This window comes from Cimex lectularius, unplaced genomic scaffold (assembly GCF_000648675.2).
Source record: "Cimex lectularius strain Harlan isolate CLEC.00 unplaced genomic scaffold, Clec_2.1 scaffold43, whole genome shotgun sequence".
In the NCBI taxonomy this organism is placed as follows: Eukaryota; Metazoa; Arthropoda; class Insecta; order Hemiptera; family Cimicidae; genus Cimex; species Cimex lectularius.
In genome coordinates this window covers 171,166-194,446 of record NW_019392661.1, presented here as the reverse complement: position 1 = coordinate 194,446, position 23,281 = coordinate 171,166, and the positions used below count along the sequence as shown (strand labels likewise).

Below are 23,281 nucleotides of genomic sequence, written 5' to 3'. Positions count from 1 at the left end.
AATATCACTTCAGTTTTGTTATTGTTCAGTTTTGTTCATATCCCGCACCCCTACCAAAAAACTTGCCCGTCAATGGTATTTTAGATCGGTAAATTTCCTTATGAACGTTAAATCTTTCTACGAAAATTTACTTGAACATTGTTAATGTTACAGAGCATTTGTTTTTAAGAGAAACAAATGTTTACATGATAATTTTATTGGATATAAAAATTTTTAAATTAAAAATTGCATTATTTTTTCTTTGTGTTGTGGAAAAGATCCTACTCTATTGTGATATTTCTTCATGGGGTGTGCGTGTCGTTTGGTCCTTTTCGATCATCAGCGAGGATTCACAGACGAGTATGGTAGGAAGGACCAATCTTCCCTTTGTCACACAGGATGTTTTGCATCTTCTTGACAAAATCAGCAAGTTCAGACAGACACAGTAAAGTGATTTGACATTGTTCATTTCTGTGATTGTCTCAAGCCTGATGTGAGATTTTTCTTTCTCCCCTTTTTTGTTGCATTCCGCGTTCGGAATAATTGCTTGATTGTCATTCTGATCTAATGCTGCAAGGTCTGCCCCTTCTTTTGCAAATTTGACAGCTATTTCTTTTTTTTTTCTAAAACCCCTCAAATCCTCGTAGCCAGCCGAGTCACAGTCACTTATGGTCTTTTCCTAAACGCCGACAGATTTTAGAAACTTTATAAACTGAACTGGAGCATGGATCATATTTTATAAGTCTTCAATGCACCTATTGCAAGATGGCTAAGTGCAAATATATATATATATATATATATATAAAACAATCCATTGGTCTGATTCAAGAAAACAGCCACTCTCTCATCTCTTTTATAGCAAAATTCAATAAAAAAACAATTATGATAACAAAACGCACAGTTGGAAGATGAAGGTGTCACTTTTCTTAATTAGATTCAGATAAACGTTTTGGTTTATAACCGATCTCTTTCCTCGTGCCTACGTTCCAAGAAACACGCTCGAACCTCCGAAAAGCTTGTGAAACTCCACCGACCGGAGAGGCGACCAGACACTTTCTCGGTCAGGAGAAGGATTAGTTAATCTGTCGAATTTTTAATTGGGTTACAAATAGTTTTTCTGATCCTCCGACTGCTTACTAGGAGGTACTAATAAAAGTAAACGGGGGAAAGGACGAGGGGGAGATAGATGGATAGATAGACAGAGAGAGAAAGGATAGAGAAAGAGGAATTAGAGTAGAAAGAAAGAAAAATTCAGAGGAGAAAGAGAAAGAGAAAGAGAGAGAGAAAGAGAGAACAGATATATAGTTAGAAAGAGAGATTGATTGATTTCCGTTTTATTTTTACGTACATCACTCAAGATTTTGTACGCCAGAACCACTCGTACATCTAAAGTGAAATACAATGGTAGATTTCAATGAATACTCTACTTAATCATGACAAAACAATTTCTTTTTCATACGTCGTTAATAAATAAAAAAAATGTATATAAGATTAACTTGACAAAAAATAAAAATAAAAAAGTTAATTTCTTCTTACTTAGAAAATTATTTACAAAATAATTTACCAGTGTAGTTGAGCAAAACCAGATATCGAACAGTTCTAACAAAACATTGCTATACGAGGTATTATTTTACAAGTAAACAATTATTTTGATCTACATACAAGAACAAATTTTGTAGATAATGAAAATGAGATATTTATAAACGTAAACTACAAATGTTTACAGTCATATGAAGATACGTTTTGTACTTTTAATTTTTTATTTAATGAATTTAATTTAATCTGTCTTTTTATACATATCTAGAAAGTTGATTATTTTTTTAAATAGATTTTTAAATGAGTCTATATTTTTGCATTTTTGAATTTCAGTCGGTAAATTTATAAACACTTGTGCCCCTTTAACTAAAAAAGAATTACTAAGGACTTTAGTCTTACATTTTATAACAAGGATATGTCTATTTTTATTCCTAGTGTTCAGATTATGAACGTGAGATTTAAAATGGATCTTCTTGTATATACACTAAGGTTTTTTTTTTAGAGAGAGAGAGAGAGAGAGAGAGAGAGAGAGAGAGAGAGAGAGAGAGAGAGAGAGAGAGAGAGAAGAGAGAGAGAACGAGAGAGAGAGAACGAGAGAGAGAGAGCGAGAGAGAGAGAGCGAGAGAGAGAGAGAAGAGAGAGAGAAAAAAAGAGAGAGAGAGAGGAAAGAGAGAGGAGAGAGAGAGAGAGAGAGAGAGAGAGAGAGAGAGAGAGACGTCAACTTATTAAAAAAAAGCTTTATGATAATAAACTACTATGGGGTTCAAATTGCGGTAATAAACTATGCTTCCAGTAATGAAATAACATTATATTTTATTAAAAGAACAGAACAAAAAGACAGGAAGTGGCAATAATGGTGATTTTATTGTTTTATTCATACTGGGCATTAACTACCAAACAATTTTTTTTAAGACAATTTTGTTTTGTTGTAATAGTTTTGGAAATTGTGTGATTTGGAGAAGTGTAACGAGCAAAATCTTTTTTATGTAAACAGTGATAATATTACCAGTTCTTCGTGTCGATGGGGAGAATTGCAATAATGAAAAGACATGTTGGAAGAATTATGGCAATGGTGGTGATGCTGAATCGTGGAGTTTTAAGACAGAAAGTGAAAGGGAGATAAAGATAGAGATAGATAGATAAACATTCAAATATATGGATAGATAGAGTAAGAGAGAGAGAGATGAGAGAGAGAGAGATGTGAGAGAAATAGATCGATATGAAATTCATTCATCAATAATTAAAAATCAGCAATAGGAGGATGATAGATATGTTGAGATAAATTGTATAGTTATTTAGATTTATAAATATATACTTAGATAGAGTAAAGGAGAAGAAAGAAATTGTAATAAAGCGAAGTTGTTGTGCCTTCACTGGTAGTACGTGTGGGTATTTATAATAATAGACAATTTTATAAATTCAATGAGTAGTAGAAAATGTAAGAAATTTTTGTTGTTATTAAGAAAATGTCTGCTTTTGCATTGAAGCTGCGCATACGAAGGGCGAACTCAATAAAAGATGGTTGTCAGAAAAATGGATTTGAAAATTTTCCATTTCCAGACAAAAAGGTATTCAACGTATTTCCGTTGTGGAATGTCTCATTTTTGGTTTATTATTTTATAATATTAAACCTGCCTGTCAGGATTTGTTTGAACTTTTCTTAAAAAAAAGAGCATTTTATTTATAATTTACATTACAATTAATTAACAAAATCTGTATTGTGCAAACATATATAAATTTTAAACGATTTTGAAAACGAGTTGTTTTAATGAGGAAATTTTTGTAATGGCCTTATAAACTTATATATTAGCCAGAGTACGATTCCGTTGATTGATTCATCATATATTGTTGGGGGTGAAGGGTAGAGAGAAAAAAAGTCTGGGGTGACGGTGTTAATCGAAAAACCGACGACCGAGGGGTCTACAAGCCGAGAGTCTCTCAAGCTGACTACTCAGCTAACGCAGTCCTCAATGAGCAATATTCAGTCATCATAATCAAGTTTCTGGTTCCTCGTTGTGTAGTAAGTTCGTATCCACGTCATCAATTGTACAAATTAATTAATATTAGTTATTTATTTATAATTATTAAATTATTAACTAACTATTCTTTTTATCTAAGGTGTTGGTTGAGATGAATAAGTTAGTGTCACGAAGGGATTCGAACCCACGACCTTCGGCTAATTGTGGGTGGGTAAGACCTAGATAAAAAACATAATTAATTGAAATAATTAATATGGTTAATTATGACCACTAAAAATATATTTACTAATATTCAATGCTATTTTCAGTTTCTCGTTTTTTTAATATATATAGAAAAATGCTGGTTCCACATGAGTATTCGCTTTGATTACCCATATCCTATCTTTATTTTTTTCTTTTTTTACGAGGGTTCGCAACAGCAGAGGTCATACCTCGGGGTGCCTTTGTTTTGAAAAAAAAAGCCCATTTGTAAATAGTCGAACCACGGACCTTTACCTTACAGTAATGTGCGCCGTGTCAGCGCCTAAACCGTTGCGGCCACCGATGCCTCTCCTACCGTTATTGTTCATACCGAAAGTTATTTTTAGCACACTTTGGGCTTACAAATGAAAAAAAAAATTGGCGTGTTTATCTGGCTGTGTAATCATTCTAAGGCCAACTAGCCCGGAAGAATACGTCAACAGTTCTTATGAAAGTATATTCACGATTCACCGTCCTTCAACATCGAGAAAAAAGTTGAAAGGTAGGAGGCATGGAATGTTACTATGATCAAAATTCTAAATAATTTCGTTAATAATCGCTAGGCAAGGATATTTGTGTTGACGAACGTGGAAAATTAGTTTATTGTTATAATAATCGAATTTGTTTTATTCATTTTCGTAATGGTTAAATGTTTCGTTTTTAAAGCGATAAAATGTCCAGGTTGCCCTTAACCTTAGAGAAATGCTGGCGGAATGATATGAGGGGAGATTTGGGCTAGTCAGATTTTTATAATCCTGTCCAGCGGCTTTCAGCCGGTCTGGCCTACGTGGCAAAGCACTGCGAGAACTGTATCAATTTGAATGGGAGGTTTAAAATAGACTTCGACCGAGGCTAGTTACCGATTTTGATTGAGGAACAAGTCTTCCGGTGAGAAATTAGTGCCATTCCTTGTTGGTATAATTAGGTACGTATAATAAATACGTTTCTCTAATTTTAATGTTACATACGAGAAATTGGTATCTTTATTACTTTTTTTTACTTCAGAATCCGAAGCATAACATAATTGGTAGAATCCTAGCCCAGAATATCAAACAAATCAATTTTGGTTTCTAGTTTGATAATCCCCCGTGCATCAGGGTCATGTTGAATTCATTGGCTCGAATATGTTTTGACTTCGAGCAAACTCTTGGTAAAGTCATGGATTACTATGTAAAATAAAATGCATCTTTCCTTACAATTACTACCTCATTCTTAAATTCTACACTTAGGACAGATTTCAGGTTTGTGAGGGCTATGCTTATTTCAAATTATGGCTGGTTTTACACAAGGAAACATCCTAGGTCTTATCATATTTACCATTTACATCCTATACATATATCCATAGATCTCTAACAGTTATGTCTGCCATCGCTGATGATACTCTATCCTTTCCTGATCCTGTCATCTTTCATTGTAATTTTCAAACCCACAATTTCCGTTCTAGACAAGTGGTATAAAAGGTTGGTGATAATAAACAAAACTAGAAGCAAATATTTCATTTGACACTTTGACAAATGACACTTCTATCTGCATGAAAATTTTTCAGTTTCATGACAACACTGTCTCTGTAGACTATTTCTGAGGAAGGAAAGGAGACTGCTCTGGATCCTTCACACTAAACTAAAAACACTGGAACTAAAACGATAACCAACTGATTCCCAAACTTGATGATCTAAGCTAACCTTGATTAACTCACATATTAAAGCTTGGGGTTGAACTAACCCTTTAATATCCATAGAACACAGATCAAACAATCCAAGATCATCAAAAAACTAGTCAATGCAAGTTTCTACATATTCTATCTCTCAGCCATCTACGACTACCTTAACATGTATTACTTTTGTCCACGACCTGGCGAGATACATTTGACATTCATACCTGAACTGTAGGGTTCAACTAAATGCTCCAATATGTGTATAGCCCAGACCCAGAAATCCAAGATCCCCAAAAACAGCCAATGCTCGTTTCTGTATATGCAACCTTACCACCAGTACGACCTCAGCATTCCTTTCGTCCACAACCTGGCATCTTAAATTCCACTCTACCATTTCCACCCATAGAAAGCTCCAACTTGCAGCCTACGCCAATAATTCTATCAGAAGGTTATAAAGGACTAATCACCACACATGTTGTAAAGGAAGTGGCCACGCGACTTCTTGGTGTAGTGCATTAGTGGGCAGTGAAATAATGGAGCTTCACCAATCTGTGATGTCTTCGTTCTCTAACAAGAGAATGTGTAATATGTAAATAAAAAAATAAATAAAAATCAATCTATAGAGCAGTCATCAGCACGCTGTGTGAATTATATTATGCGTGCTCGTAATACGCTATATTTTGTAATTACAAATTGTTACAAAATGTTACATTTCCCTGTCTATGTAGGTATGTTTATAATGTAATGCCGCTTTTGATTTATGCGGTTTTTTTCTTGGAAATGAATATATATATAAAACCAACCTCTAATCAGTTGGAATGTTTCAAGAAGTATTTTTGAGCTTTGGGATGTCCCGAAGTCGTTTGTTCGTAATTGCTTGAATCTCGGTTCGCCTATCTTCGACCGTGATCTTCAACACTAGTACAGTTCGCGGTTTTCCCCGAGTATTTTTAACAATTGTTATTCCACATAACTGGTCGGTTGGAATTTTTAATTCCAAGGTGTGACGTTGTTGTCTACGAACTTAATTTATTTAACTTAATTTAACGTGGCTGGCTTTGTAATGAAATTTGTAATTTTTATTCAGAAATCGTGAGGTGCGGTCTGGTGTATGATTTCTGAATAATCATCGACTAACGGTCACTAAACACCACACATTTGTAATATTTGAAGGCTTGGATTATTCGATGATGTTTAATAGGTACTACACGTATTAAATAGCACATAGATATGCAAGAAATTAGATTTTACAACAAAAAAGGAATTTAAAAAAGAAGTAATAAATATACATAACGTATAATGGGGTTTGGGATGCTTAATATATACATAAACAGAAAATCTTTTAAGTTAAACTCGCGCAACATTGATACGTCAATGGATAGAATATTTTGAGTTACAAATCTACCCCTGGTTGTTAAGAAGTCAGAGCAACCAAAAAAACAAAAAACTATTATATTATGCAATATTTATAATTTATATTTATGTACATACATACACTCCCTCGTGGAGTGTGTCAGGAAGTGATAGCTGTGCTCTTATTCGTCTTTTGAGGTAATCCCATAAATGTTCGATGGGGTTCAAATCTGGAGAACGGGCTGGCCAGGCTAAGACCCTGATGTTATGCTGTTGAAGGTTTGTACTGTGCGAGCGACAGGTGACATTATCATGCATTAGAATAGGATTGTCGCTGATTTCATTGAGGATAGGCAACGCATGATGTTCTCAAATTTCATCTACATAACGAGTGGCCGTCAAACACCCTCCATGAACAACAACCAACTCTGTGCGACTCTCCATTGAAATTCCCGCCCACACCATCACTGAGCTACGTTGAAAAGGTCGGCACTGGAAAAAATTACAAACTTCGTACCTTTCATTTCGACTTGTCCACACTCTTTCACGCCCATCTGGAGATCGTAGAGCAAATCTACACCCATACGTAAAAAGTACAGCAGACCAATCGTCCAAAGACTGTGTTCTCGAGCAAATGCGAGCCGTGCAACTCTGTGTGTTCTGGTCAATTCTGGTCCTCTTACGGGGCGAAAAGCCATCAGTTCATACTGATTTTATCTTCTGCGAGCAGTGTGTTTATTAATTTGGACACCTCGAACTTCCTGCGGCTGATGAATTGCATGAACAACAGTGAGGTGTCGGTTTCGCAAAATTCTCAAAGGGCCCCCAGGCCTTCTATAGTAGGGCCCAGTTTTTCGAAAATGTCTGACGGAGTATCGCAGTTTCCTAAGGAACTCCGATGGCAATAGCCGCATACCTGATGGAACGTCCATCATCAATAAGTGAGGCACCACGCGCAACATCCTCAGCACTGAGTGGCATTTTTAGGTTTAAAAAGGGATATTAAGAAAACAAAGAAGAAAACTAAACAGGCAGAAAAATGGCAAAAAGGAAGGAAAACTGAGAAGTTAGTGTCCGAGTGGATCGAGGTCACGATAGCTCAAGTGGTAAAGCAGCGGCCTATCTAGCCGAAGATCGTGGGTTCGAATCCCGCTCGTGCCATTGACTTTTATCTCAACTAAAAACCTTAATTAACTGTAATATATTAATTGGTCAAGCGGACCACGAAATTAGTGAATTTACTAAACAGTTTATTGCTTCAGAATTCGAAGAGAATGAATAAACATTTTCAATTCCGTTAAAATTAAACATTGAAAAATCGTTTATCTCTGTTTTAGGTTAAGGATTATATGTGTTTACGTCTAATTGATATTCCCAATTTAAAACATAGCATAAACGAATATTTATGGATAAAAACAATGAGACAAATTAAGGGCAGAATTTTCTTTTATCAAGAAAATGAAAAAAATCTGTTGGGTGGAATTTTTTGCCTGTCAGTGTACTTACCTGTTTATTTATTTATCAAACCCCTCTGCCTCACACACACACACACACACACACACACACACACACACACACACACACACACACACACACACACACACNACGCACGCACGCACGCACGCACGCACGCACGCACGCACGCACGCACGCACGCACGCACGCACGCACGCACAAACACTATCTCTCAAACTTTCACTCCATCGATCTATTTACTTATTTACCTGTCTAATATTAAAATTTTTCGGTATAATTAAAATATCAATTGCATTATTATATTCATTATGTGATATTGTTAAACTTTGAAATTGAAACATAAATGTAACATAATTGCTACTAGTGTATTATTATTAGAAAACAAATTTATCTATTGATGGAAAAAGAAACTAAAAAATGTCAATATTGAGATTTTACGAATTTATATATTTCAATTTGTCATAATTTATTTTTATTGCCTAAATAATTGTCAAAGTAGAAAATAATAATTATTGTTTATCATTGTTTTTGATGAACAATGTCAAACTAATAGTAAGGTGTAGTCATTATCGCATAATGATATAGTCATTAATAAGAAATTTTATGAAGCAAATCCTAATTTGTAAACCTAACAAATCGACAAAAAACAAATTGAAGTATGGGATGACGGGCGAAAATGTCAGGCCAATTTAGTCCTGTGACGATGGAACGATCAACGATCTATTTTCGTTGAAGTGTTACGTCTTATGCTAAATTTTCGGTCATTGTCAAGAAAATTGGGCCAAACGTCATCCCGTCCGTTAATTGCCCGCGTGCCAGTCGACGGGTCGTCCAACCCTATCCAGAATCCAGGGTGGACGAAATGCCGGGGTGTCCCAGCCGGTGTCTCAAGAAGGAGGGGAGCCCCACTACGTTTAAGGGTAAGAAAAGGCCGGGAAGATGCAGAAAGTCAGTCAGTTCACTCTATTACGACGGATGCGAAGGTGAGTCTTTACCGTTCCAGGAACCGGCAAAATTTACGTCGATGGATTTACAACGTACCCAATTGTTTACAACCAGATAAGATACCCCTGATTATAGCTTTTATCCAAAAAGCAAGGAAAAAATTAATTGTGCTGTTTATATTTTTTACTTTTCAAAAATGTTTCTTCCTGTCGTCATCTTTTTAAATTTTAAATAAATGATTCATATAAGGCGTTCATCGTAAAAGGTTCTTGCCATGAATTTCAAATATGCAATAAAAATTACATTTCAAGTATTACCGTTGATTCCTTCAAAATAAAAAATAAATATTTTGTTTTCGCACAAGCATACACATAAATGCACACAGAGAAAGACCACACACACATGCGCGCACACGCACACATACACACGCGTACATTATTTTTGAAATACACTGTGACTCTATATAAATTTAAAAACTATAGTTGCTATTTTACGTTATCTGTGTTTATTAATTAAAATTTGGTGAAAATTCTACAGTGAACAGTGAATAAGATGGAAAAATACTTTTAACAAAACAAAACTTTACAAAATAAAAATTAAAATTGCGGTATATTTATTATACTTAAAATTTACTCCATAAGCCTATCTATATTTTTAAATTATTATTAAAGAAAAACTAATTTGTAAAGTCTCTGGATCTAATTATTATAATAATTTCTCTTTATATTTTGTTGTTCTTTCCACTGAAGTTTTTTTTAATCAAATTTTTGAATTGTAAACTTTTGTAAACTATAAACATCTTTTGAATTTTTTTGTTACGATAGAAAAAAATGTACCAAAATAGATAATTCAAAGTTGAGTAGATAATTCGAACTACCCAAATTAATTTATCTTCTACCAAACTAACTTTTACAACAAATGTTCACAAAACAAGAGTTCAACATTTTTGCTCTAAAATCGCCACAGAACAAAGACATCCAAAATTCTCGATTTTGGTTCCCATTGATGATTTAGGTCAATACTTGCCAAATAAAACGTTATTTTTTTACATTTATTGGGTGTACAACAGCAAGTATTGTATTGAGTAAATATTTGGATTTTGATGTTGATGATGATGTATCGTTTGAGTCATATGGAGTTGTGGGCTAGTGACCACACTCCTTAAAAAGATAAATAAGATAGTTTACTAACCTGCACATATTATTTTTGTGTAACTCTTATTGATAATTATTAGAGTTTATTGATTAGGGTTTATCAGTAGTTTTCAAATGTATGTAAGAGTGGTAAATGTCCATCCAATAGATGAAAAAGATGGGTTTATTTACAAACTATCCTGTTCAACTTTTGAATTTATATACTCACGCCATCATATTTCAAGGCCATTTTTTTTAATGAATATTCGTTGCTAAATTATGAAATACGTCTCCTAAGGAAAAAATTTGAATTATTTTTGTGTTTTTCTTAATATATTATAAAAATGCATGAAAATGAACTCTGTTTCTTTAATAAACTGCTTTCTCTACATACATAATCTCGTAGTACTTTTGTTTTGGATCTTCAGTTATTGCTTTTTCATCAGATAAGCCGGCAACGAGTAGTTCATTTCAAAATATGAGCTCCTTTTATCAAAACTGAGCAGTCGGAAAATGTGACAACTATGAATACAATAAGAAAGTTTTGGTTTATTTTTTGCATATTGTACTTCGAAATTCATCGATTCACACTTATAACTCAACACTTACCAGCTTATCTTGATCTGTGCTGAGAGCAGTATCAATTGTATCAAAGATTTATGCAGATATAAGACCTGCTAGAATTATATTTAAATATATATTTCTTAATTTTTGGAAATGTTTCAACTTATAAGTATTTGCATCTTACATTTCGAAAAGTGTAGGAGGTTGCGAAATCGCCTAGATCGTGTTTCCAAAGCGGAATTATTTTAACAATCCGCCACATTTATGTACATTCCTTCTTTCCCCTGATTTCACGGATATCATTCTGCGGTCAATTCCTCCGGCCGGCGAAAAAAGAGTTTAAAAAATATTGGGAAAAGACAGAAAGACAAGCCTCGAGGGAGCGGAATGAACGAAATACACGTACGAGAGAGAAAAAGAAAAAATATGTATATAATTATATACATATTTTATATCAACGGTGGATTAAAGAAAACGCGTTTAGTAGGATTTATCAGAAGGGACGCGTTCAGCTTACTATCACATGAATGTTCAATCAATGTACTTCTGAAGTCCTTTTTTAATATCACTGCCTTGAATTTTGTCAAAAGTTGATGATTGAATGATGAATTAAATCATCTTGACCATGCTTTAAACGTCAGTACATTAGTGTTCGTATTCTTAATTGTAATTTATACACTCAAATTTTAATGTAAAACAAATTAAACGAGTTCTGAAATTCTTGAGATTTAATATAAATTATTTAATTATGAGTTTTGAAAGAAAATTCACCAAATCACCGGAAAATCATTTAGTGAGAGACTACAATTTAGCTAACAATTTATTACCGACTTTTGCTCTTAATAACGCGTACTATCCTCTAGACTCACGGACGTCTTAAATCTCCTAGACATCGAGTAAATAAGCGATCGAAATTCGAATCGAAAATCGAAACAGAATCCCATTCTTCAACAAGAGCTGTTTGAAGCTGTTCAACGCTTGTTGGAGGGGACGATACCTAACCTGTCTCTTTATCATGTCCCATAAGTGTTTCATGGGATTCGTGTCAGGAGAACTTGCTGGTCAATTCATTGTGGTAGGACTGAGGTCGAGTATTATCAGGCATTGACACGAAGCACCCCCAATAAACAAAGCGGCTGGGACCACACCTTCCTAAAGAACTTCCTCAATGTACCTTGGTGCAGTGAAAGATTCATTTTGTATGATAATAAAGTTCGGTACTGCCATGGACGTTGAATCTACCCCATATCGCAACTGTCCGTCTTTGGAAAGTCTGGGGACTCACGCAGGGTAAGCAAAATGTCACAAACATACACACAAAGAGTCCCGGTCACTTGATTGCACCGGCACACATCTGTGAACCCCCCTCCCAATGTTCGAGTGTATAAGTGAATTTCGAATGGTTCTAACCTATTCCTCTCCTGTAATAGAGAACCTGATGTGGAACTTTCACGAAGCCTTCTGATGACTATTTTAGAGTTCACCCTTATATACGGACCGTTTGGAGTTGACTACCTATCAAGGAAGCCGTTAAATGACGTTTCCGTAGTGCGTAAGAGAAATAAAACGATCTTTTCTAGCCGTCGTATATCGCGGTCGACCATTCCTCTTCGATCTAGATTTCCGGTGGCCCAAAACCGCTGTCAACCATCGTGGATGGTAGTGCGCTGCACACTCAGTACTTGGGCTATATAACGGACGCTACGTCCCTTCGTAAGCCAAAGCATTTGCCCTGGCGCGATCTTCTCGACCTTAAAACCAAGTTTAAAAAAATATACTCAAATTTATTGTTTCATCAAAGAAAATAATTTTTACAAAATCAATTAACTCACTCTATAAGTTGGCTCTGGAGAGGATCAAATTAAACTGATTTTCTTTATTTTTATTCTAAAGAATGTAAAAGGATTAGTAGCACTTTATAAAGTTAAACGACAAGTTATTTATGTTGTTTTTACGTTTTAAATCAACTATTAATCTTTATTCCTAGTTATTATGAAAAATAAATAAATACAAGTGTCTGGTTTTTTTTCAGTGTAAGTTAACTCCGTTATATCTGCTGTTAACTGTGTTTGATTTCATCAGTAGCGTGTTGTCTTCTATACACATAAAAAAGACACTTAAAAGCCAAGCTTAAAATAGAAGCCTATCTAAATCTGCAATTGCCCAAAAGGTTTTCTTGATACCGGCTATGTTTCGCTGAGTGCTTGTTCGTGTCAACCAGGAATAGCCCATCTAAATTAATTTCCAGCTCATGCTTAGCCCCGTTACCTGACAATTACCGTTACCTGACCAATACTCCAAGTCGTACTGACCATTTATGCATGACATGGAACATTCGCTTAAGGATTCATGCACGGGGTTGGCGAGAAAATCGAAAATAGGGTCAATAGTACAAATCCTTTTCATTATCAGACATTACGATTCTCCTGGGTATTCCAAGGCTTCTGAAGAAGACCAACACCCTGGGTGAGGGTTGTGTCAAGATCAAAGTCATAATTAGGGTGCGTGGCATGGAATTTTTCCTTGCTTATTGCCTTCAATTGACCATGAAACCGTAGGATTTCATTGTAATTTAATTTAACGGTGCATTTTGGAAAAATTGATCAATGTAGTGAGGGTATTAAATTTGTTTCATAAAACAAAATCAATTTTGATATTGAATCATTAATTGCTGCTTAAAACCTACTTATTTACACATCTTTATGTACATAAATGTAAGTATATATGCATAGTACATAATCAATAATTGGTCATAACCAAGTAAATGCTTTATATAGTATTTAAATATTTATAATTTTGGTGTGGGGAAAAAAGTAGTCTCTCTCTCTCGCTCGCTCTCTCTCTCTCTCTCTCTCTCTCTCTCTCTCTCTCTCTCTCTCTCTCTCTCTATCTATCTATCTATCTATCTATCTATCTATCTATCTTTCTCTCTTTCGTTCTACATATCTCTTTCTTTCTCTCACTCTCGCTCTGTTTATTAATTTATCTATCTATCTACCTATATCTGTATTTCCCTTTCTCATACTGTCTTAAAACTTCATGAAGCAGAATCATCATCATTGGCATAATTCTTTCAATATGCCTTTTCATTCTGGCATTTCTCCATTGGCACGAAGAACTGGTACATTACCACTGTTTACATAAAAACATGTTTATACTCACACTGCCTCCATTTCCAAATCTCTGCTTTTCACACCCTTCTCTTTCTAATAAAATTGCTAAAAACACACTCGTCGTTTTAGACATATGAGATGATATTTTCATTCAGTGTAACAACCTTAAGTGAATGCATAAGCGTACAAATAAACACGTTATCCTTAAGTATGAGTAATATTTGTTCTTATATAATAAAACTGCTCCCAATTTTTATAGCAAATGAACGTTTTTACACAAGGTGAATTGAATTTATTGTTTAATTATTATTTAGTTGGTGTTTGTTTCTAATTGTTCAGCTATTTAAAAAAAATCGTTATTTATGCAGTACATTTTTCATTGTCTGGTGCCACATTTGCGTCATTGTAGACATTCCGTAGGAGAGAGTATTTGCTATTTTTATAATTGCTTTGATTTTTTTTCATAGGGCAGTAGCACGGTGACCCCGGAGCTTTAACGACCGATAATATGCTCGTAAGATTACTCATTACTAAGTAATTATATACGTTTATATTACTTAGTATATATAGATTCTACAATTACTCGGCTCGCGGGTACTAAAAAAATATCATTATAGTATTTTTTTAAACTACAGGGGTAATCATAGTTCAAAAGATTTTCGTGTCGGCAATGTGGATTTTAAGAACAAAACGTTTTTAAAAAGCTCTACTGGAGTTTACAAATGTACTTGTTATTTTTAAATCCTTGCGTTTAAAAGAGTAGTGACCTTCATTATTTATACCACTGTGCGTATGACATTCCAGGCGGGGTAATTAAAAAGTGCTAGAAGCTGAAACTTTGTCGAAACCTTTTTTTTAATGAAACTTGAGTAGGGTATAAGGTAATAAGGTTATTTTAAACTTTTAAACCAAAAATTTCACAATCACATGATTTCATTGGTTCAACACCTGAAAAACGAGGTGTGATCACAATCAAACAGCTGTTATAGAATTTTTCACATATACGTTAGTCGTTTATCAATGAGTCCGTCGGGAAGAACATTATCGAAAATCCTACAATAGTCATTTGTTGATTCCATCTTGGTAGGCAGTCCTTCAAAACGATTTCCGCAATCTACTCGTACAATCAAGTAAATTAAAAAAAGAAACAATTGTAAATTCATTACCGTTGTCTGTATTGATATAAATATAAATCGTTAGAAAATACTAAATATGTTGTTATATTCCGACCGCGTATGCGGTGACGTGTGCTGAAAAGGTTTTGCCCGAGGCATTATTCCAACAGGAGATGCAGAAGGGCAAGTTTAAAGATATTGGTCACGTAAAACACTCAAGTTCAAACTATTATGAAAGACTTATAAAATTACTTCTTCTTGGCTTCTCATTGACTTCTTGGCTCATGAAATGAGGCCATCGGAAATGATGTCCAGTTAAGTTCAAACTTGTCATCACTAGACAAATTCAATTTTTCGTTAGACAATTCAGCGAAGAAGCTGTGATTTTACACTAAAATTCGCGTATGTCGGAAACTAATTTTCCCGAGGACATTTATGCATTTTTACTCAATTCACTATAAAAAATTAATACACGTATCCTTCAATGGAAAATAAGATCCAGCGTGAAATGTCGAGAGTGTAAAGAAGGTTCAGTATGTCTCAATAATGAAAGTCAAACCTTGAGCTTAAAATTTATATTTTTCCTACCTTTGGCTATAGATATTGTAATATAGTGACAATCAAGTAAAGACCATTGAACAAAAAATGTTCTCTGTATTTCGTATACTTGTATATTTTAACTAATACTATTAAAAGCATTATGAAACAGGCCTCAGACGTCTCACACTCACCCCAGAGTACTCGATATTCCTCGGGCGGGTTTAAGAAACCCCGTCCTTTCACGCTAATAAATTATACTCATTCAAATGAATTAACATAAACACAATACTCGATTCAAACAGAAATCTGGTCACATTCACTCCCTTAGAGTACACGATATTCCGGGATTTAAAGTTAATGTTCCGAGTGTTTTTACAATATTATGCTATAAGATGTCAAAATACATAATATATGTGACTTTATTAGAAAAATAATGAGAGACTCGCCAATAGAAAGTTTTCTCGATTGTTAATAATGAATTTTATCTAATTGTAAGATACAGCGAGAACAGGCGGACCAAAAATCATAAATTTTTAAGTAGTGCACTCATCAAAATAATAGAGTTTATTACAAAGTATAGAAAATTATTCACTTGAAGTTAAATGTTTATTATCAGTTTACTTTTTTAACTCGCTGTCGATTATGAATAGAGTTACAGCGAGAACAGGCGGACCAACCTGGATTCAGTGAATTGATAAAAGTTAAATACTTATTATTGAACTGCAATTGTCCAATTCAATTCCAAAAAACAATTATTTTTAAACATTTTTAATTCTAGAATTATAAAAATATAACGGTACAATATAAATTCAATAAAATTACACGACTGTTGTAAACATCCGGGTTTACTAGAACGGTTTACTCAGAATTCTATTGACGAAACAGCGAGAACAGGCGGAGACCTGGGGCTTACGATCTTACATGGCATTGGAAAAGCTAGAGTAATTTCCCATTTGACATGTCATTGAATTAAATTTGATAAGTCTGTTAATGTTAATGTTAAAACAAGTATTAGCTCTTGAGCACTGGAAGACTTTATGTAAGAAATTCTTCGTAACCTTGTACATTCGAAACAATGCAACAGGCATAAAAATAAATGAAAAAATAAACGATAAGAAGGCAGAAATAGAAGCGAGACATTTACGCATAACCATTGCATAGGATCATAATACACAATTGTTACAATATCGTGACGAACTGCAGAATCTGCGAGTGGATGGTACCTGAAACGCGTCACGTATCCCTTGAAAATCATCAATAATTTGACACACCATTAAAAACAAAAATGCTACCTTGTCTCTCATTACATATTCTTGACCGCTAATTGATTTCCGTTGAATTTCGATTTTCAAAACAATTTTAGCCTAGCACGTGCTTTCATTAAGAATTTTCACTCCGTGCTTAAAATAAATCTGTACGACAAAAGAAAATAGTAGAAAATTATTTTTTAACAAGATTTGATTATAGATGAATCCGCGTGACGGACTTGGTTTTTTTCCTACGCAAGCCATGAATTATTCACTGTTCTTGTATGAAATTTATTGCAAAAAAAAACAAGTATTGTCTTTTTTAATAATATTTAATACGATATTTTTAGAAACATGATTCCAATTTTGAGTACAACAGTTTTTCTAATTGTCAACATAATTGAAATTCATCAATTTATCAGCGAAGGTCTCTCAATGTATTTTCCTTTTTCATCATCATCATCATCATTAGTTGAATTTACCATAATCAGTATTGATAGACTATCAGTACTGATAGTATACGTACCTGAAAATGTATAGGTTGCCATTACGAAATAAATATTTTAATAGCTTTAGTAAAAAATAACTCTGTGAAACTAAACAATAAGCTAAAATAAATAAGCATGAAGTTTTTAAAACTACAATTGCCCAAATAGTGAAGCATTACAAAAAATACTTGTTAAACTTCATTATTTAAATCGGTCTATCTAACTAATTTTGTCGTAAATGAAATGTGCATTACATTTTATAAAGAAGACGATTCTAAAGAAGAAGAAAAAGGAGTTACCAAAGAGAAATTGTACATACAAGAAGAAATCTCATGTTGTAACATGAGAAGTCATTTTTGGTAATATTAAGTTGGGTTAAAATACAATTTATAATTTCAACGGTACAATTTGAAAATACGGGACAGGCGGGGCTATGTTTTTGTAGTCAAAAATCAAGGAATGTTTTTGTGGTTGGCGAGTTAAGTCTAAGAATGAACTGGTTTTGCCTCCGCAGGCGTAGGCTACGCATTGCACGTTTCGATTACGACCTTCAGACACGTCTCAATTTGAGCGGGGTTGTTTAATAATTTTCAAAAGGTAAACAATTTCAACTTATGGAGAAAGTGGTCAGAATTGCGATTCTCGCAATACGCTCGTCTTCCAGCCTTGTTTTTCGTGTTGTTCCATCCCGTTAAAAAATATTTACAAACTTGTGAAGAATATACGAGGTGTCCGGCTACTCGTGTTACAAACTTTACCCGTAGATTCTACATTCAAAATGGAACAAAAAAGTCTTGATTAACTATGGTCCGAATCTCAACAGTTTCGGAGTTATTTCACTTTTTCTGATTTTTTAAGATTTCACGACTGCTTCAAATATACAATGATAACTCGAAAACTAAAAGGTTTTGGACAAATCCGTTGATACCATTGAAAACTACGTTAAGTTTCCAATAAGGTGTCATCAATACTAAACTTGTAAACGTTCGTGAAAAAAGTGTTTTAGGAGCAAGAACTTTAAAAAATATTTTTTTCGAAGTTGAAAAACTTACTATGGTGATTCGAAGTAAGTAAGGTTTTCAACTTTGAAAAAAATTTTTTTTTCAAAGTTCTTTCAAAGTTTACAAGTTTAGTATTGATCACATCTTATGGGAAATTTAACGTAGTTTTCAATGGTTTTAACGGATTTGCCCAAAATCTTTTCGTTTTGGAGTTATCATTGTTTATTTGAAGCAAGGACGTGAAATCTTAAAAAATCAGAAAAAGTGAAATACCAACGAAACTGTTGAGATTCGGACCATTGTTAATTAAGACTTTTTGGTTCCTTCTTGAATGTAGAATCTACTGACAAAGTTTGTAACACGAGTAGCCGAACACTCTTTATAGGTACAAAGTGAAAACACACGCACACACTTAAATTGTTGTAGATAGTTCTAATCAACCTAGTGAAAATTGAAATACCTGTAAAACTGGATGAAAAATAATTTATGTATGTGACAAAGAAACGTTCACAAAAATTAAAATTATTAGCAAACACATTTTTCCATCGATAGTTATGCAAATATATAATAAACATACATACATAACCATTAAATAGTTCTGAAATTATTATTTATGAACCACTATAAAAGTATTTCTGCACGTATATACACGTGACAATTCAAATGTTGAGAATATTTAAAACTGTGGAGAAGCAGCACTTGATTTATAAGAGCTATTTATTAGAAATGACCTACAAACTATCGTTTTAGTCTCTACATAAAATTATACATGTTCCAGGTTGTCACCTAAACTATACGAATATGTATACATGATTAATGTATCACACAACACTAGTGCACAGGTAGAACACATGCTTTGAGGAGCCAGCCATCGCTGACTCAATGTGCATGATTAGGTGTCAAGGAGGTCCCGAAGCCACCGTCGGTTGAGGCGACAGGGCTCGACCAGTACGGTTAGGATGGCGCGATAGGTTGGCATGGAAGGTTTGGAATCTGGACCGGATCAGTTAAATGTTGAGGTCTTAGGTCCAAATTTAAAATCATTGTAACCCTATAAAACATATTTTTTCGAAAATGTTAACCAAGTGATTATTTTTTTAAATAATATTTTTAGTATCATGAGCAAGGACACACGAGCACAAAACGAGGATTTGCTCAAGAGTCTTTTCAGAGTTAAATACAATTAAAAAAAAACAAAAACAAAAAAAAAACAATTTCTTGTTTAATCACAATAAAATCACGAGTAAGAGAGTAGAGGTTTATGAAAAACAAAATAGGTTTAAAGGTTTTCTAATTATTATTATTGACAATAATGACACAAATTTCTACTTTATGCATTGGTGCCAAGTATCGCAATGAATGGCGAAGTTGAGTTTAATTGACATTGAATTGAATTAATATAAATGTATTACGACTGTAGACAACTTTTAATTAAAAAAATAAATAAATATAAAAACTGACTTTTGCGTTTTGACAAGGATCCTAATGAAAAAAAAGTGGTCATCTTCAAATCGACCTCGACCAATATACCAATACCTCGACAACTCTTAAATGTACCTCGCGCCGCTACACACCGACTATTAACCCAATTTTCTCAACAAGGGAGAACAAAATCCCACAACAAGGATGACGGCCTGCACGCCCCGCTGCATTGCGAATTTAGGTTGCACCTGCTTCATTCCAAAGTTAAAATGCTCTTCTCTTGCACCGCGGCCAGTTTTTATTCAATTTTGGTAACCGCTGAACCTGCCGGCGTTCGGGAAGGATTTGGGTATGAGATGATTGACCCATGGCCAGCCGAGGATGAGAACCAGCTGATTTGTACTTTTCTGCCACTTCAGCAGTGGGGCCCCGATCGGGAAGATTTTGGGGATTGACTCCTTGCTAGTTGAGGGTGAGACTGGCTGATTCACACATTTCCACAACCTTAGCAGTCCAGCCTCGGTCGGGAAGGAATTTGAAGACGCGGTGATTGACCCCCATGAGAACGAGCCGATTTGCACTCTCTGCCGCGTGGCCTATTTCTTAATTAAAATTATTTATTATTAATGTACCACCATTAAACTAAATACAAGCCAACTACCGGTAAATATAATAACTCAAGGTCCAACAAAACAATCCAATTTCACTGGCGATCTCTTTACACTTAAGATACAGATCAATCAAAAACGGGCATTATCATAAAAATTTACCTTTATCTATGGACGTGTAATGACCTAATTTAATGAACCTTTTTGGGGCGATACTACGAGCTTTCTTGCCAATGGACCCTAGGAGCCGAGATAAAAATTATTTTAAATAATTTTAATAATATTTTAAAATATGGTTTCTGCCTTTGCTGTGCATGTATGTACAAGATTATAATACAATTAGATTTTTGGGAAGGGGGATAGTAAAGTGCGCCAATCCTTATCCTGTCAGTCGTAACCCCCAAATTTCTTAGGGTGTATTTGTAAATAGTGCCAATATTATTTTAAAGTGCAGCAAAATTAAAGAGAAAAGAAGAAGAAAGGGTTTTTTTACTCATTCATGCTATGCAAATCAAAATACAGATAAGACTTAGTAGCACTCCAACACACAAACTCCCCATGAATGGTTGAAAGCTGGAAAAAGTCTTTAGGACAATAAGTAAAAGTACCATCTATAGGAATCAAAGATTTAAGTTAGTCAAAGAACTAAAAATTACCAATCCATTGTCATTAATCAACAAAAAATGCTCATTAGCGTGGTTTTGTCTAGAGAGCATTTACAATTCGCTTCGCTTATGTTAAAATATTGTTATATGGTGTGGGCAATTATGGGGTGAGTAATATACTGCGCCCTTTGAGAGCTTTTTTATCTATGTTAGTAGGTAAAGTTCCATACGTCTTTCCCTTGAAATTGTACAAGTCGCGTTTAATACAATTATAATCTGGATTCTGTAAGTTAAAAAATAAATAAATTTCTACGGGGGTTGAGCGTAAAGTCAATTTTTAAGTTATTTGCGTAATGACATATTTAATCATTTTGATTATATTAATCCATACATGTTTAACAGGATTTCCCGCTCGTGACACTAACTTTTTATCTTAGCCAAGACCTTTGATAAAAAGAATAATTAATTGAAATTTTGAGTACAGTTAATCTCCATTTAATTTTGCCAGTGAACATTTCCCTCTGTTTTCAAAACTTGAAATTATTACAAATCCGCAGAGATTCACGTTTTGTACTAATACCAAAAGATATATCCATAGTTACTAATATATACGAGAAAACAGGTCATAATAATCGATAGTATCTACTTCTCTATTTTGATTTTGTAATTTGAAGAGTTGTATTCAATTGGCGGAATTTATAAGTCACTTGTGTTTACTGCTTGGTGCAATTCACCATCGCCTTTTTTAAAATTATTGTTAATTTTTTTAGGATATAAAAATAATATACAGGATAGCATTAAAAGAGATTAGATCGGTCTATATGTCAAAATTATACTTGACAGGTAGAGATAGTACATTAGTATCGTACATATACTACGTACATATACATCTTACTCAGTATAGTACGTAATTTGTGACCGAGCTAGGTAGCAAAGTAGGTTTTTTAATTTTATTTATTTACTTTTTTAATCTGATATTCATTTTTGAACGACAATCCAAAACAAATTTTTAGTAAAAAAAATTCTCAAATATTTTTTTTTCGAAAATCATGAAAATTGTAATAACATTGAAACGCCTCCACTGATCCACATGAAACTGGAGTTTAGAAGCACACAAACTTCACGTAATGTCGCAAACTTGGTCTCTGTAAATAAATTGGAATCGGAGATATAAAACAAAACATTTTGGGATTTTGTTAATTTCATTTTTTTTCTCACCTAAAATGAAATAAAATCCGTACTGACTAGGTCTAAAGAAAAGAAATTAAGCTTTCTAATGGTAATACTGTTGAATGTAGATGAAATCAGAGGATTTATGAATAATTTAAAAGGCTTATGCAATTTTGGCTATATTTTATCATAAAAAAGATAATGAAACATGACACCTGATCATTTATAAAATCGATGACTAATTTCTCAAATTTTAATAATTTCCCACACAAAAATTCACATACACTAGCACGCTTACATGCATATATAAGTCACATATTTATTTATAGAAAAGAACGATTTATATCAAAAAGGCCAGATTTAAATTTTTATGTTGATCGTTGCATAGGATAAAGGATAATTTGAATATTAAATATCTTTGAAAAAATGAAAACGATGATCTTTGAAAAGAACAAAACATTTTGAACTGAGCCGTTTGACATTTCACTAAGTACAAGTAGCGATTTGTAATCGGCAATTCAAGGGTTGTACACCTAGAAAGTACCGGAACTCACTTGAATATTTCCTTTTATAAATCGCACGTCCTCGCGAATTTGTTTACCTTGTGAAATGTGTCGTGTGATCTCATTAATTGGCATACCTTCTCCAAGACCTTTCAAAATTCACTTTAGCGTCTATTCCACAATCTGAAGAAAAAAAATACAAGGACTTTTTTTATTGAATTCAATTTCCATTTTGATTGCAGATGTTGATAGTTGCCTTTTTACTCCACCTGCTGTGCTTATCGTACGGCCAGGACTACGACCCGGGGCTTATCGGGAATCTGCTGTCCTACCTTAACAGGGGAGTACGGTACTTCACGAACGAGCCTCCCGATGCGAAGAAAATCCTGCCGAAGTACGACTTCATCATAGTCGGTGCTGGTTCGGCAGGATGCGTCCTTGCCAACAGGCTAACCGAGGTAAGAGATTTTTATTACAACGGCTTTTTTTTGGATTACAGAAATTACACCAATACGGAGTAGGATTTGATTAATTTAATTATAAGCATGGAAGAATAAGCGAGATAAGTGTTGCGTCAACAATCCTTTCCTTGTTAAATTTAGTGTGAAAT

At 34.0% G+C, this 23,281-nt stretch overlaps 1 protein-coding gene across 3 annotated transcripts in view; it reads left to right on the top strand.

The window, feature by feature from the left end:
* Window positions 1-4,211: 4,211 nt before the first annotated feature.
* LOC106662580 (glucose dehydrogenase [FAD, quinone]-like) overlaps window positions 4,212-23,281 on the top strand; it is a 44,111-nt gene continuing 25,041 nt past the window's right edge. For 2 of the 3 annotated variants that reach the window (XM_014386771.2, XM_014386773.2), the window contains exons 1-2: window positions 9,131-9,200; window positions 22,914-23,129. In XM_014386771.2, the coding sequence (XP_014242257.1) occupies window positions 22,914-23,129 (216 nt within the window). In that variant the 5' untranslated portion in view covers window positions 9,131-9,200. Of the gene's footprint in view, window positions 4,237-9,130; window positions 9,201-22,913; window positions 23,130-23,281 lie in introns of those variants that run through there. The other variant, XM_014386772.2, reaches the window with a different exon arrangement.